This window comes from Centroberyx gerrardi, chromosome 15 (genome assembly GCF_048128805.1).
Source record: "Centroberyx gerrardi isolate f3 chromosome 15, fCenGer3.hap1.cur.20231027, whole genome shotgun sequence".
Taxonomy (NCBI): Eukaryota; Metazoa; Chordata; class Actinopteri; order Beryciformes; family Berycidae; genus Centroberyx; species Centroberyx gerrardi.
The window spans coordinates 18252875-18268632 of NC_136011.1; the positions used below are offsets into that span (position 1 = coordinate 18252875).

Sequence of the window (15758 nt, forward strand, 5' to 3'; positions counted from 1 at the left end):
TGCAATTATGTAGCTGGACCCACCCTGTTTCTTAGAATGATTTTTGAATATCATAAATATTTATGTTTTTGAACATTTTTCCCCCTAATACTAAAGCCCCAAACTCAAACTCAAAGAATTTTAATGAATATGCCAAAAATGTATGTATCCAAATTAATTCTGGATTTGGGCTTTCAATGAAGCAGTTGAATAAACTTTGTTCATGTGTTACACTAATACAGTGTGTCAGCATATGACATCACCCCTGTTTGTTCGCTGCTACAGATCTATTTTTAGGGGCCTTCAGCAGCGGAGGGGATGGCGAGGATGTTGTCACGGCACTTAGCAAATATGTTCGGGTTCTGTTGGGTGTTTTTGTGCATGCGTGCGTGTGCATTTCTCATTTATGCGAGGCAACATTCAGTGGAACATCGCCCAATTTTCACTGCTTTTAACCTCACACGTACTGTACAGAGAGTGGGTCACCTGTCAAGGGTGCTGCTGGCTGGCAGAACAGTTAGGGTCTTGCAGACGTCGGCAGTTTTCTGTTTCGTTCTTGAGCGCATTACAGAGAGTAAGTGCTTCCGAATGAGAACACGGAGGTGATGCATTTGCAGCCTCACCCTTAACATACTTAAAAAGGCTGGAGCCCTCTTTTTTAAATAAGGCTCTGTGATATATATGCCGTCAGTGGAATGAACTATTGCCTTGGTGTAGGCGAGTGGAAAGCATATTCTAAGTTATGTTTTTTCATATGGGGGACTGGGGCTACAGATGTTAATGGTGCATAATGCCCGTATTTATCTGGGACATCGTTTATCTACATCAGCAGGAAAAACATCCTGGAGAGTGTGCATGAGTGATTACATTACTTTTTTATACATAGATTTCTCAAGATAATAAAATGCATGTGTGAACTATACATTATAATGCACTCTTATGCATTTGTCTTTGACACAATGCAACCATTACTGTACAATTTGTCATGAGGTTTAATTTCCTGGGCGAAGCGCATCCTGTTACACAGTTTGGTTCAACCACTCCACGGTCGACTGTATCATAATCACGTTTCACAAGAACACACCCAACCTCCCGGTCCCCTTTGCCATCAGTTTCAAAGCTTTAATGAGAAATCTCTGCCATGAAAAAATAGAAATTGCTTTGTGATTCACAACCTCCTATATATCTCAGCATTGCACAAAGAATAGGTCATTTTTAGTGGACCCATGAGAAATAAAGACTGTTTTGCCTGATACAGCGCAGCTCAGCAGCTGTTTCACACTCTCACTGATGTCTATCTGATATGGACGATGCCAGTAATATCACTGAGCCCATACAGGTGATGTAGGCTGCAGATTATAGGGATTACTGAGATTACTGCTGATGCTGCCGGTCCTGAGCTAAAGCCACTGGTCTGCAACATTTGAGATTGGTGTTATCCATGTATTCCCAGATGTACGTCCATTCACATCCATACTCTAAAATCTCCCCACATACATGTGAACAGTATGGTTCAGATAAACACACATCAGCATTGTGTGCATATGCTTGCATAATGTATGCATAGAAGCTTTTCAGAACCCTGGCAGGTCACATGGGTTTCAGCTAGAGATGCCAAACAGCTTTCACTGTGAACAATGCCATGCATACATCAGTTTACAGACATACACGCATACAGTACTGGCATAGAGAAAACACACGCATACACACACATATACATACTGTACACACGCACGAGCACACACACACACACACACACACACTAGAGGAAGTGTGTCTTCATAATAAACCAGATGTGCCTAGGAAAACAAGGCAGGGGAAGTACATGACATCACATCAACGATAGAGGGGAATTTTCTGCTGTGCTGCTATTGTACAGGTCTGTGTTGAGCTTGAAAACACGGGGACAGCAGCACAATTAACTCCACAGGCCATGTGTATAAACAGAGAAGCCAGCGGGAAATTTTGCTAAGGAAGCAAATAAGATAGCTGGCGGATTTGTTTAAGCAACAGTTCTAGTGATAAGCAGATACATAAATAACCAGACATAAATAAATGAATAGACACACAAAGAGGAAATCTACAGGAAAAGTTATAAATGGTTAGACTGGTAAAAAGTCGTTTTTATTGTGTTGAGATGAGGTTGTTCCTCAGGATTTACAGTGATTTACACTTCTTCCATCTGTGTAGCACAAACTGACCCTCTGAATGAGAACTCATGAAGTTCAGTGACATTCTTTATATTTCTTTTATCGACCAGGTTTTATGTTTCCTGTATGAGGTACGAGAAAAGATACAGTTAGGCATTTCTGACTCTGACACTCTGCTAACTGTTCACTATAGTGATAGCTATCAGAGGAATATCAAGTGTCTTAAAGCTGTAACCCAAAATCAAGGCAATGATTAACTCAAAAAGCACTTGTTGTTGCTTTGTCACCCACCACCAGTCCAATAATTGACATCTCCCTCTCAGTGTGGCTCACGTTACACTGCATCAGCACCAGTGACAGATCCCTCACCCTGATCCTCATGTTAAAATGATACATCAGCGCCGAGTGAAAGTTTCCATCTCCGCCATGTTTGCAAGGTAATGGTGTGGAGAATGACAGATTGGATGCTATTATCTTATTGGAGATTCAGCGCAGCATCCATAAAAGTGTAAAGAGCGGGCTTAATGATGTGAGACATTTTTTAAGAGGAGGGAAACAATGCTTTGTGAGGTCTGGGACTGGATGGCGGATGGTCTGGGCTGTGTGTGTGTGTGTGTGTGTGCAGTCAGGGGAGCGTTCTTTTAAAGCGGTCGTGCTATGCGGCACTGTGCTGCCTTTTATAAGCTCCTCACACTTGAGGTTCGAAGTCTGTCTACTCCTTTGAGTATTTTAAAAAGAACAACTGTACACACGCTGTGGGTCGGGGGGTGCTGCTGATTGAATCACATTGATATGCGTCGTTTATTTCATGTCTTTTTTGGGGGGGAGAAAGAGGGCAATGAGAGAAAGACGGAGGGGAGGGGAAAAATTTAAGAAAAAAATACATTTTAATATTATTTCCGCTCAGCTCTTAATTGCATATTTCCCCTGAAGACAAAAAGAAGTATGGCTGAACAATGAGGCTGCCCAGGGGAGCAACCATAGATTAATTGGACAGATAGGAACCCTCTGACAGTAACATTTATGCATTTGTTTACTGTTTTTCAATGAATAATAATAGGCCACCTCCCTTGAAGATCCCTAGTCACTCATTAGTTCCGGTGTGTAGCTTGTTATGGATGTGAATATTGAAGCAGCAAAGGCAAAAAATAGTTCATCTCAGTACTGGGCAGTTGTACAAAAACTATTTCCAGGGGTTGTTTAAAATTCTTCTTTCTTACCAAACTTTTAATGAAGCTACTGCATGCACACAGTATCCATATATTGGCTTCAACATACAGAGGAGCATTAGGATGTGATCCTGAGGAGGCTAACGGGCCATTTCTATTCTGTTACATGCCAGTAATCAACTGCTGGGTATATGGGTGTCATTCAAAGGTGTCGCTGACTGTAATATTTTATGTATGCAGCATTTTGTTTGTAGTGATTATTGTCAATTCCATCGCAAGATACATTGTTTGGAAAGAAGATGACTATTCAGGTATATTTTTTCTCATATCCAGCTCTTCTCCGCTACTTCAAATCTGATGTTCACATAAAGCCTTTTGTGAGATGTATAGTTCAAGTTTGACCCTTCCAGAAACAGTGTCAGCCATAGAGCCATAGAGAGCCGTAGAGGAAATTCATTTTTCTTTTCAGGCAATAACTTTGATAACTGGTCCTGAGGCTCTGGACGTTTTGTAATTCAACTGATAGCTGTAAACCTTTATTTCATTTAGAAAAAGAAACACCTCCTTGCTATCACTCCTTGTAGCGGCCAACCTATGACATTAACCGCAAATGATCTTTCAGTTAAAGGGGTCGTGCCACATTGAAGCTATACAACAGCCAAGGAATGATATAATATGGCGGTATGGCAGAATGAAATCGCACAAGTATTTTCCCTTAAGGAAAACAATTTGGAGTAGACAGCTTGTGCTGACATGATTCTTGTTTTAAAATTTAATCAGTGATCTAAGCTCATCATTACAGATACTACAAAGGAGAACTTTGTAGGAGCTGTGAAAGACTTTTTCATGTCTACTTTATGAGGTTTTAATTGCAGCCGCAGCTCCATAAATTGAAAAGAAGTTATTAAATGTAGATCTTCACAAGCTTATAAGTGTTTGCATCAGTGAACACAATAGATCGATTAAGAAAATATTAGTTAATGCTTTGAAGGAGCATATTTTTCTGACAGCTCATGATAAAAAGAGTTTATGGTTCAGCGCTTGTTAGTGGTGCTGATATTGCCTGCAGGCATCTTGAGTTAGTACCTTCATCATCCAGTTCCCAGAAATATTCTACGCTCCTTTGTTAGGGTAATAAAGAATTCATACACTCCTGAAGCCACACATTGCACATTCACAATAGTCTAATCCTCCTATTTAGCTGAGAAAGGTTGGAGCATTGCAAGAGACGGCATCAGTGGTGTAAAATGTGGAGACGATGCTAATGCCAGAGGGTCATTTTGCAGAAGATAGACAGGTTAGGCTTCTGTTACAGCTGCTGACCATAACCAGAGAGAAGTGGACGACAGGCGTGGGTTCATGCACATGGATCTCTTGTAGATGAGCACATTTTCCCTCCCTCTGGTTTGACCAACCATTGCCTTTAAAGGGTCCGGGGGGAGTATGACATCATGTTTTTGGTACAGTAACGAGGAAAAATATGTTTAGTGTGGGAATCGTTTTATGGTGTTACATATTCCGGACGTGTAGGCCAGCAGCAATGAAACAGGTCATTCTTTAACAGCTTCTCAGTGCTGTTAGCCTCGGTGGTTGTGGTTTAGTTAACCGAAAGGGAAATAATAACAGTGATAAAGCTCCTGTGTAAATTAGAATGTTTCACACCCAAATTGACGTGTCCTTTTTGTATAAACCCATTTGTGGCTTGACACCATGGCATTTTAATCCTTGCCTTGCACCTGCAGCCAAATATTCTTGCTTGAATTCTGTTATTTAATATATTTTTTTGTTAAATACCATAAAAGACGCTATGCAGTGCTAGTAAAAAGCAAATCTTGGTAAAAAAAGAAAAAAATTATCTGGAAAAAAGATAAGGTTACCCTTGCCTTGCAAAAAAGAAACATAAAAAATCCTTTGGAGATGTGAAGGAGATGTGCCAGAGGGAGGAGGCATCTCCAGAGGAAAGGAATTGACTCCAGTGATCTGTGAGTTCTTGATGCTCTCACAGACTAGGAAAATGTATCGCAATTGATGCACAGTCCCACGCTGCGGATACATAAATACATCTTAAGGCCTTTTTTTTTATTATTTTTATACTACATTTTACTTTTCGTCTGTTCCGACCGGTTCCTAGCAGCGCGGCTCTTTAGGTACGGCAAAGTGATCAGGAAAGCAGAACGAAACAGAGTACATGCATCACATCAACCTCATCAAAACGTCTCCTTTTGAATCGATGCTTTGTATTCCCGACCACTCATTGACCCTCGGCAGCCTCCTATCCCCCCCCAACATTAAAATTCAGTTTGCCACATGACCTCCCCGCCATTTACAATCATTTCCTCATATTACTGCCAAACGGCACACATTGTATTTCATGGAGCCTACATTATGTATCATTGCGTTTTTATATGCATCGTTGGAAAACAAGTCGAGCGGACATGGTGGAGATCGTATGGTCAGCGATGTAGCTCAAATAGGTCTGAATATATTATCGTGTGTCTGTTAAATTCATAATGGCATTTGCGTGTTCTCATGAATGCTGGATAGCCAACTCCCAACGTATTTGTTATTTTAGAGAGAGGGAGACAAAGAGAGAGAGGCTCCGCTCACCATATCACTGCCCTGTGATTCATCACTGATGCTGCTGGCCCTCTGCTTTCTAGTCCAGAGAGCCTTGTTTTCTTCCTCTGCGTTTGTTTTACTGATGTGATGACTGCCAGCCGTAACTCAGCCTTCGCTGGCCTTGGGCACGACATGACACGCAGCGCTGCGAAGCCCGGGGTGTCTGTGATCCAGCAGCACTGAAGCCGTGCTCACTAACTACTGGAGAGAGAGAGAGAGAGAGAGAGAGAGAGAGAGAGAGAGAGAGAGAGAGACAGACAGAGAGAGAGAGAGAGAGAGAGACAGACAGACAGAGAGAGAGAGAGAGAGAGACAGACAGACAGACAGACAGAGAGAGAGACAAACAGACAGACAGACAGAGAGAGAGAGAGAGAGAGAGAGACAGACAGACAGACAGACAGAGAGAGAGAGAGACAGACAGACAGACAGACAGACAGAGAGAGAGAGAGAGAGAGAGAGACAGACAGACAGACAGACAGAGAGAGAGAGAGACAGACAGACAGACAGACAGACAGAGAGAGGGAGAGTTTTATTCTAGTTTCAAGGAGTCTTCCCTCTTGGTGATTGAACAGTACACTTACGCAGGTTTTATCTGGATCTGAGCTAAATGTCAACAATAAAGATGCAAGATACAAAGTTCTCCCTCATCATTGTACTTTGTGTGTTCGGGCCCGGCCCACTCATAGACTTAGTCATTGGTACATTTATATCTGTAAGGCCGTTCTGGGTCTTTTATCTCTAAAAAACCTGGTAGAAATGACTGTTTACCATCACACAGAATATGCTTTCCGTTCCCTAAGGTCAGAACAGAATTTTGGCAAAAGTGCCTTCATGTACTCTGCTCCCCTCATGAACTCGCCGCAAAGTGATTTCAAACTGAAAGACCTGCTCTCTCTTGTTGATTTCAAACTTACAAAGAAGGATCTTGTGCTGGACTCATTAAGGAGCTATCTTTGCTTTGGTTAGTGAATATTTAAATAGGCTTGGCCCATCAGCCCGCTGGTTTGGTGTTGGTCTGCTGCTTGCCGGAGCGCTTAGATAAAACATTTTACTTTGTTCTGTCTTTTATGTCACTTTGTATTTTGCTTTTGTGCATTGTTGTGTGCAACCTATATGTTAATCCTGATGCTGCTTTCTTCGCCAAGTCGGAGCCAAGAAAAAGCGATTTTAAATCTCAGTGACACCACCTGGTAAAATACACCACTGTTGAAATAAAAAAAAAAAAAATAGCAAAATGCTTCTAGCCAAATGTTAACATAGCTAGAGAGTTCTAATCTGTAGATAAATGAATGAACACAGTTTCATATTATGCCTGATTATGACAAAGTACAGTTACGTGTGGTCCCGAGCAAGAGAAGCACTTAGTGTACATGACTAATCCAGAGAAGGAGAGTGAAGGAACGCACTTCTTTAATTCTTCAGCTCAGGGGATTTCGCCTCCCCCCCCGCCCCCCCCCCCCCCCCTTCTCTGCCTGGTTTTCTCTGGCTTTGTACACTCCAGTGCACCCACCAGAGCCAAGCCTAAGCCGAAGAGACACGGAGCTGTATGTAAATCAATTTGGAACGCAGCCGTATGTGGAAATAGAATTAGAGTTGTCAACCACACCTTTTTCGTTCCTTCTCTCTTGCTGTCTCTCTCTCTCTCTCTTACTGTAGTATTCTGCTCTCTTTCAAGTTGGCCAGGCATACCATAGGTAATGGCTATAGGAAGGCAGGGGCTGGGCTTGTGGGGGAGAGCGGATTAAATGAAATCACTAAAGTTAACGGTCTTCAAAAGGAGCATGGGAGACTGCAAGGAGAAGAGCTGCGTTTCTCTCAAATGGTTTCATGCTCAAGGGGCTTCGTGTAATGGTGAATTATTACATGGGGCGTGGAGTCACATATATGCAAATGAGGCTCAGCTCTTTGAATTAACATGGAACATTGTATTCTCTGGCTGCCGGAGAAAAAGATGATGTTAAAAACACCGATTCATGTAAACAATGTGTTACACACCCTGTTTCGGCTTCATTACTTATGCTCTTGTTATCCATCTGTGTCTGGTAAGGTTGATTTGTTCTTTTGAAATAAAAACCCATCAAAATCCACAACAATTCTATCTACCGCAACCATTCCGACCAAGAGTAAGACATATCTACCAATTTTCAAGGATTTCGTGCATTCCTGTGTAATCTGTTTTTCTGCTGTGTCCATGCATAGATTGTTTTGTAGGATACAAGCCTGAAATCCCATCATGTTAAGAGATAGGAAGGGAACGTGGACAAACATAGGGGTCAGAGGTGAAGGTTGAGAGAGAAGCACAAAGATCACTGCAGGCAGTTGCAACAGCACAGTAAGTGTGTGCATGTGTGTCTATTTGTGTGTGTGTATTTGTGTGGATGGGTGTCTTGATCTGCCTCTACTTGCAATCCATTTCTAAACAGCAAACAATACTCTGTTGAATCAATATATCTGTAGACAACATATGTAATCTCTTCCACTTCTTTATATTGTTAAAATTCACTGTACTAGCCTCTACAGTTCACCTTTCATAGAAAATATCTTGATTCTGAAGAAAGCTGTTGAAAAAAAGAGATTGGAGACTCTTTTTACCGCTGAGACAAATAACAGTATTTTCTGTCTCCCAGAGGTGCTATTAAAGAGTGCCTCGTTTATCACAATTAACCTGGGCAACTATTAGTGAATCACTAATTAGATGTTAGGCCGTGTTTAATGAATCGCAACACACACACGCAGCAGCATGGAATCAATGGTTATTGATTCCAGCTATTATAGAACATTTGCGTAACAAACTCTTGAGTCTTTGAAAGGGAGAAATGTGGTGGGTTTACAGAAGTTCTTCAATCAGACAGGTATAGAGTTTCCACAAGCGATGAGGCAGCAAGGACTTAACGCCTAGGCAATGTATCTTTATACAGGATCATTTGAAAAGACTTTTATTCTACAATTGCTATTGATCTGTCTGTCCAAATGACTATCGTCTTCTTTATGGAGCGAAAACAGATATGTATCAAACAAGACTTGCTCTTACTGCACGTCAATCAGAAACTCTCCATTTGCGACTAAAGGTCTAAATATCTACCCAGTTTCTCTCTGTGAAGCCAAAGCTGTCTCATCCATAAACTGTTGTCCCTCCACCGCCCCGTCTCCTATAAGAACAAACTCAAATAAAAGTCAAAGCAGCACTTTTAGTATTCACACTGGGTTTGTGTTGAGAATTGCAGTGATTGTCAGGCCAGTTCCTATGAGATGAGATCAAAGGCTATGAAAGCTTCTTTGCAGTCATCCTCCATATAAATGGCATTTGATTGGCTGCACGTCCCTCTTGACAAAATGGGGGATGCTGGTGGGTAGTCGTTAGTAAGAAGCGAGGCGTAATCAAATGTAACTGTTCTGGTATTCGGAAAGAAACAGCACCTTTCCCTCTCTACCAGGGGGAGAGCCGTGGTTTAGTGGAAATCTGTGACCATCTGAGGCGCAGTGAGCATGGCAATCTGTGTCCGGTCTCAATGAAAATGGCAAACGTCATTTTAACTTTACATCTTTGTTGAAAACAGCATCTTATCAGCACAAGATAGAGAAAGACCAAGGGCTTTTTTAAAGGGGTGCAGTCAGTCTAACACCATAGGATTTTTTTCATCACTGGGACAGTAAAAAGGCAGATTCAGATGCATAGGTTTCATATGAATAATATGTGTAGTCTATCACACGCCATGGAGATAAAAGGTAACAATTTTACACAGATGACAGATAGTAGAGTGCCAAGAAGGGCAGGGGAAGCTGTATTCAGACACACAGTAAACATCCATGGCCTAATACACACCATGCACTGTTGCCAAGGAGTTGATTACAGGCAGATTCCACCATGTTAAACCAGCAGCTTTAATATAGTAAGTCATGGCATCAGGGGCCACTCTGCCCTAAGCCAGCTTTCCTCAACCTGCCCCCTAAAAACCAACACTGGAGCGTTTGCTTGGAATTACCATTCGCATGACACAAATCCTGTCTGCAAACACATCCTCTGCTGTAGCAATCTGAATTTGCTATCTTTTCGATGCAAACGTTGTGTTTGAACGGGGGGGCTGGTAAGCTGCAGTGTTGCTTGCTTAAGAGAATAAGTAATAACAGTTGGATTAAAGATAATTAGTTGCCGGGAAGTCGCCTATATCTATATGGTCAGCATATGAGGCCAGGGAATTCTCAGCTATATTCAAAAGACTGGTACCAATCCTCAGCCCATAGTTTGATAAACAATGCTCTTGCATATATAAGAAAATGTTTATTTTGTCAAGTCAAGTCAAGCAGGTTTATTGTCATTCAACCATATACAGTGCACAGTACATAGAGGAACGAAATGCCGTTCCTTCGAGACCACAGTGCAGCAGGACAATACAATACACAACATTAAAACTACATTTAGAATACATTTAGTGCAATTAGACATGACTGTGTAAACACAATATAATAAATGCCCTAGTACAGTATATAAAGTGCACGTATGTATGGCAGATAAAATTTACATGAGCATTTCTGTGAAGGATACTCCATGCAGGGACGTTTTTAATGGGACATACAGAGCTCTTTAGAGTGATTACTGGCTGCTGGCTTATCAGATTTGGGTTAGCGGTTGCTAATGGCTTGATAAGGCACATTAAAGCGATAATAGGTATTTAATGAAGTACAATGTGGTCAGGCGAGGGCCATGGAGGCTAGATCCTTTGTGAAACAGGTCATAGAAAAAGAAATTTAAATGCCTGGATAAGATATTGAACGCTCCTGAAGAATGAAAAAATGCTCAACATTATTGGCTTGATCCACTCCCATCTAATCCTGGATATTGGTCCATGCAAGCTGTGTGGGATGGCAGTGCACTGTGGGATATGAGTGATTCCCGCTGTGACTTGGATATACACTGCATTCCATTTTTCAAATCCTCCTCTTCGGTCTGTCTTTATTGAATTAATGCCATATTTGTTCAGAAAAAGGTCAAAGGGTTTTTTTTTTTCTTGCCAATAATTTTCAATACTTTTCTAGAACTTCTGGAAAGCTTGTCATTTATTTGTGCGTGTGTGTGTGTGTGTGTGTGTGTGTGTGTGTATGTTTTGGGTAATTCTGCACTGAGCATAAAATAACTTAAAATAACTGTTGCTTCATATTCACCTTGGGAAACATTATGCAAACTCCACAGTGAGTGTACACTGTATTTTTAGTATTCTGGACATCAATCTCAAATCATATCATGTATACAGTTACATAAATACCTGTCACTCTCTCTTTTCTTTCTCTCTCTCACTTGCTCCCTCTGTCTTTTCCTCATGCTCTCTCTCTCTCTCTCTCTCTCTCTCTCTCTCTCTCTTACACACACACACACACACACACACAGACAATCACAAACACACGAACACATCCTGAGATCATCCTTCCTGATGTCAGTGTGATTATGCAGCTGCAAAGATGGGTGTTCCTACTGCTCCTTTGCCAACGCTCGGGGTGGGACTCACTTTGTCCATCTGCTCATGGCCTGAGGAAGAAAACACACACAGACACATAGTTTAAAATGTGCAGGCAGATGCACACACACACACACACACACACACACACACACACAAAATAATTACCTCAGTAGGGATTCTACTCAGTCTTGCTGAATGCCAGGGGATTCAAGGACACGTCCAAATCACCTAATAAATTCCCAGAAAATCAAGTTTCTCCTAGCCTCAGAATGCTAAGTATTTCAAGCGCATTAGCCCCAAATCCTTACAAGCAGCTCTAAATATATATATAAATAGACAATTGAACTAACCTTAGGGTTGAGTTTTCTCAGTACTTTTTTTTCTTTTTTCTCACAGAGTTGAAAATATCCCTGGGTGTTTGATGTGTCTGTTTCCCGTTCTGTTCTGTTTTTAGGGGCCTGTTTGCGAACCATTACACTGAGACACATTACCTGGAGGATGGAAGTGCAGTCACCGGTGCTCACAACTTTACGGTATGGTGGCAGTCGAGTGCTTTTGACATTTATGGTCGAGTTGACATGCAGCGGTGCGCCACAGTCCCGCTGTAAAAACTGACCCCACACAGGACTGATGCTTGTGTTCATGATCCCTCCATTATTATAGATGACACAAGTTCTATATTTAGCATTATATTACGAATAAAAAGTCACCCCTTTAGATTGAAAATGTTTTTAAATTATATTTGTACATATTTTCATCATCATCGCCACAAAATGAGGTTGTGTATTTATTTGAAAGCCTCTTGCTGATGTTGAATAGGGTATCTGTGCCTGGCCTACTTGTTCATAAGCCACGTTTTATGCAGGCTGTTTGTCAGCCAATATGACCATCAGGATTTTATTATAGAATCCCCTTTTAACAGCTAAACTATTCCCGTCTACGTGTTTTTTTTATATAGGCCAGCTGCATAAAGCAAAGTGCTTGTTACTCTTTAAAAACAGAGAAAATGCATGATCATTTGAAATTTCTAATGCTTATTAAGGCCAATCACTCACATTGTTGAAGTCTGTTTATATGGCACACAACAGAAAACGAGGCAAAATTGATTCTTCATTCTCTGATAAGGCGCTCTCGTTTCAAGTAAGGTAGATGGAAGGTTTCACCACATGACAACAGGTAGGCTTAGTTTTTATAACAGCCTTTGTAGGCAAGTGAAAGCATTTCTGTGGTGTTGCAGAAGCCTGTGATTTGTAACGTAGGATTTTTTTTCTCCTTTTAACACTGTTAAGAGTCTTTTTTCCCCTTTAACAGGTAAGATGTATTGAAATCATTGTTTAATTGAACAGTGGTGAGGACAGCTTGACAGGTCGCTGACAGCTTGGGGGTGAAATGGTTGGTAATTTGGCACTGACTGACAATCCTATTTCCGTGAAGCTTTTGCAAACAGCATTTTCCACCTTCTTTCTCTCACCTTTAATTTTGAGTGGGAAGATATTGCAAGCATTGCATCATGCTGTCAAATAGACATACTGTATTGTCATATAGATAAGCCTCACACAACTGCAAATGAGACTTTCAATACCTGCTGTCAGTGAACTCTTTTATCAGTCAAGCTCTGTGGAAACACATGTACTGTAAACAAACTGTACAATTCCATGAATTATCTGACAAAACTAAAGAATCAGTGAAAACATAATGATTTCCCTAACCGCTCCTCCGGTACGCAAGTCAACATCTATAAATTAACATTGCCATTGTTTCTCAGCCTGGCTTGGCTATTGCCTGAGCATGAAGCATAAAGAAAGGAATGATAAATTGACTAAGATGTATTCCAGCTGCATTACGCTGTGTGCAGCTTCAGGAAAATGACTAAAAATGAGCTTATGACTAAATGTTTCACTTTGAAACCATTTAAGTGCTTTAAAAGTCACAGACACATTGAGGACAACTGAGGATGACATAATCTGTTTTGCTGGCTGATGTTTTCTTTTCGGAAAGGTAAACTAATTTAGGCTAAACATGGACTAAACATAGGGCCTTTGTGGCTGCTCTGTTTTAATATTTAATGTAATGGACCTCGATTCCATTAGCAGCTGGCTCAGTAACATACACTGTACTCCTGAAATGAAAATGGTTAGAGAGAGAGAGAGAACTGTTTTTTGCAAAGATTCCTTGCAGTTCAATATTGGGAATGAGAAATGGTCAGCAGAGTGACAAATGACAGTTGATTTTAGAGGATTGGATGTAGACTTGAAAGAATGCTACTAGACAGTAAATAGAGGTCTGTTTTCCCTCTTAACCAGACACTTCCCTGCTCTCCTTGTGCTCAGACGAGACTGAGGTTTCACTGTGTCTCAAGTAGCCTTAAATGGCCTCTTTTCTTGCCTCGATGGCCTCTTTTCCTTCATCGTTTTCCTCTCCCTTCCTCTACTAGATCACTCCGGTGGAATAATGAGGGGAAAACAATTACCATATTGCTGTCACCTCCCATTCGTGTCAGTTTCCCTGCTTCTGCCTCCAACTGTTTAGGTTACATTGATTTCAAAGAGCCTGTTTGTATGGAGAGGCAAAGAAGGAGAGACTATTCTACAGAGCATGCTAATTTAATTGCACATAACTTAAGACAGCATCAGCACAGTTGCAGTGTGTTTTGTCCTCTTTTGATGTCAGGTAAGAGCTACTGCTACAGGAAATGTGACTAGCAGATTGATTTTTCATTTTATTTTTTTCACTTAATCAATTTTAAATCAAGGCGTGCAGCGGGTGAACCGTACAGAAAGTACTCAAAATGTCTTATATCCATATAATGTAATTTGTTTGTCTTTTCTTATGTGAATAATTGATCTCTTTTAGAATAACTGCTACTACCACGGGGAAGTGCAGGGGCATCCGAACTCTGATGTCACGCTCAGCGCCTGTTCAGGCCTTCGGTAAGAACCGTGTCAGTGTTTTTGTATCCAAGCAGCATGTCAAAACTGCCCCTTAAATACCCACAGCTATCTGCCTCTCGTCTGTTTATATTTGTTGAAGTCATTCAGCGTGGCCCGTGGTTCTTTCGCCCCTCAGTGCGCTGTCAGTAAGTCGGTACATGACTCCACTCACCCGCAGGAGCAGGAGAATACGTCACACCTCATTGTCTTTGTCCACAGAGGCATCCAGTAAATATCTGCACTCATCGTCTCTGTAATTGGCATCTTGCTGTTGCTAATGACCACCCGCAAGTGAAAGAAGTGCCTGACTGAGTTTTGGGCATCAACAAAAAGCCTGTAGATGCACAATGTTATCTCCTGCTTAATTATCCCAACAGTATGGATCCATTATTGGAACTAGAAAATGTTTAGTATGCCGTGACAACCTTTTAACAATGCAATAAAAGCTAATGACGAAGAACATTAATGTTGTTATGAATCTGTGATAAAAATCTTGATCTGAATAGGAGTGCATATTAAGATCTGACTGTTTTAATGAAAAAATCCACATAAAGAGGGATGATTAACAATTATAATTAAGTCATTTGTAATGCAAAAGTGCTTTTGTACATGAAGCCATGAAGGAGTTTCAACCCTACCAAGACAGATAGATTAGAGGCTATGTGTGGCTTGGCCCCAGCACCAAGATAGTGTCTATTTCAGGAATATACTGTAAGTGGACTTACTGAAAACAAGGCCTACCTCAGTTGTCACATATTCCATTAGCAGGAGCCATATTCAATCAAATTCTGAATTCGAGGTATCAGGGAAACACTTCTCTGCTGGGAGATTGGCAACCCTTTGAAGTGTTGTTTTCAGACTTGTGCTACTATTTCTGCAGAGGTTTCATCGCACTTGAAAACAAGACATTCATCATCGAGCCAGTGTCTGACCCCGACAACAGTACGCACTTCATCTACCGAGTGGAGGAACTCAGCCTGACCCCGGGATCCTGTGGCCACGGCTTCAACATGTCCTCTGTTGCCCCTGGAAACCACATCACAAGCCCCTTCCAATCTTTCAGCACTAGGGTGAGCTCAGCATTATATTGTGTTTCATCTCAAAGCTTGTATTATAGCAATTAGATATCACAATCCAAAGCTATAGTTAGATATCACAATTCAAAGCTATAGTAATGCTGTCCTAAAATTGTAGCATTACTGTAGTATTTCACAGATTGCTGTTGGGTCGAGTAAGACGACTGACATCCAAGAGCATTTGATCAAAGATAAACGGGCATTTGACCAAAGATCAGCAAATGGGCATGCGTTGAGTCCAGTTTGACTAAGTTCCCTGAGGGTCTTGCCTTGGGCATGATACCCGTTTTATCTGTGTTCAGAGCCCAACTTCGAGGGCCCATGCAGAAGCTTTGGCTAGTGATTTGCATGGAGCAGGTGGGGCGTCCATCTGGCCCTAGCA

At 41.3% G+C, this 15758-nt stretch overlaps 1 protein-coding gene across 1 annotated transcript in view; it reads left to right on the forward strand.

Moving 5' to 3' along the window:
• Nucleotides 1-15758, forward strand: part of adam12b (ADAM metallopeptidase domain 12b) — a 73095-nt gene that overhangs the window by 23976 nt on the left and 33361 nt on the right. The window contains exons 4-6 of the mRNA XM_071895348.2: nucleotides 11825-11903; nucleotides 14224-14300; nucleotides 15181-15370. Of these exons, the coding sequence (XP_071751449.2) occupies nucleotides 11825-11903; nucleotides 14224-14300; nucleotides 15181-15370 (346 nt within the window). The remainder of the gene's footprint in view (nucleotides 1-11824; nucleotides 11904-14223; nucleotides 14301-15180; nucleotides 15371-15758) is intronic.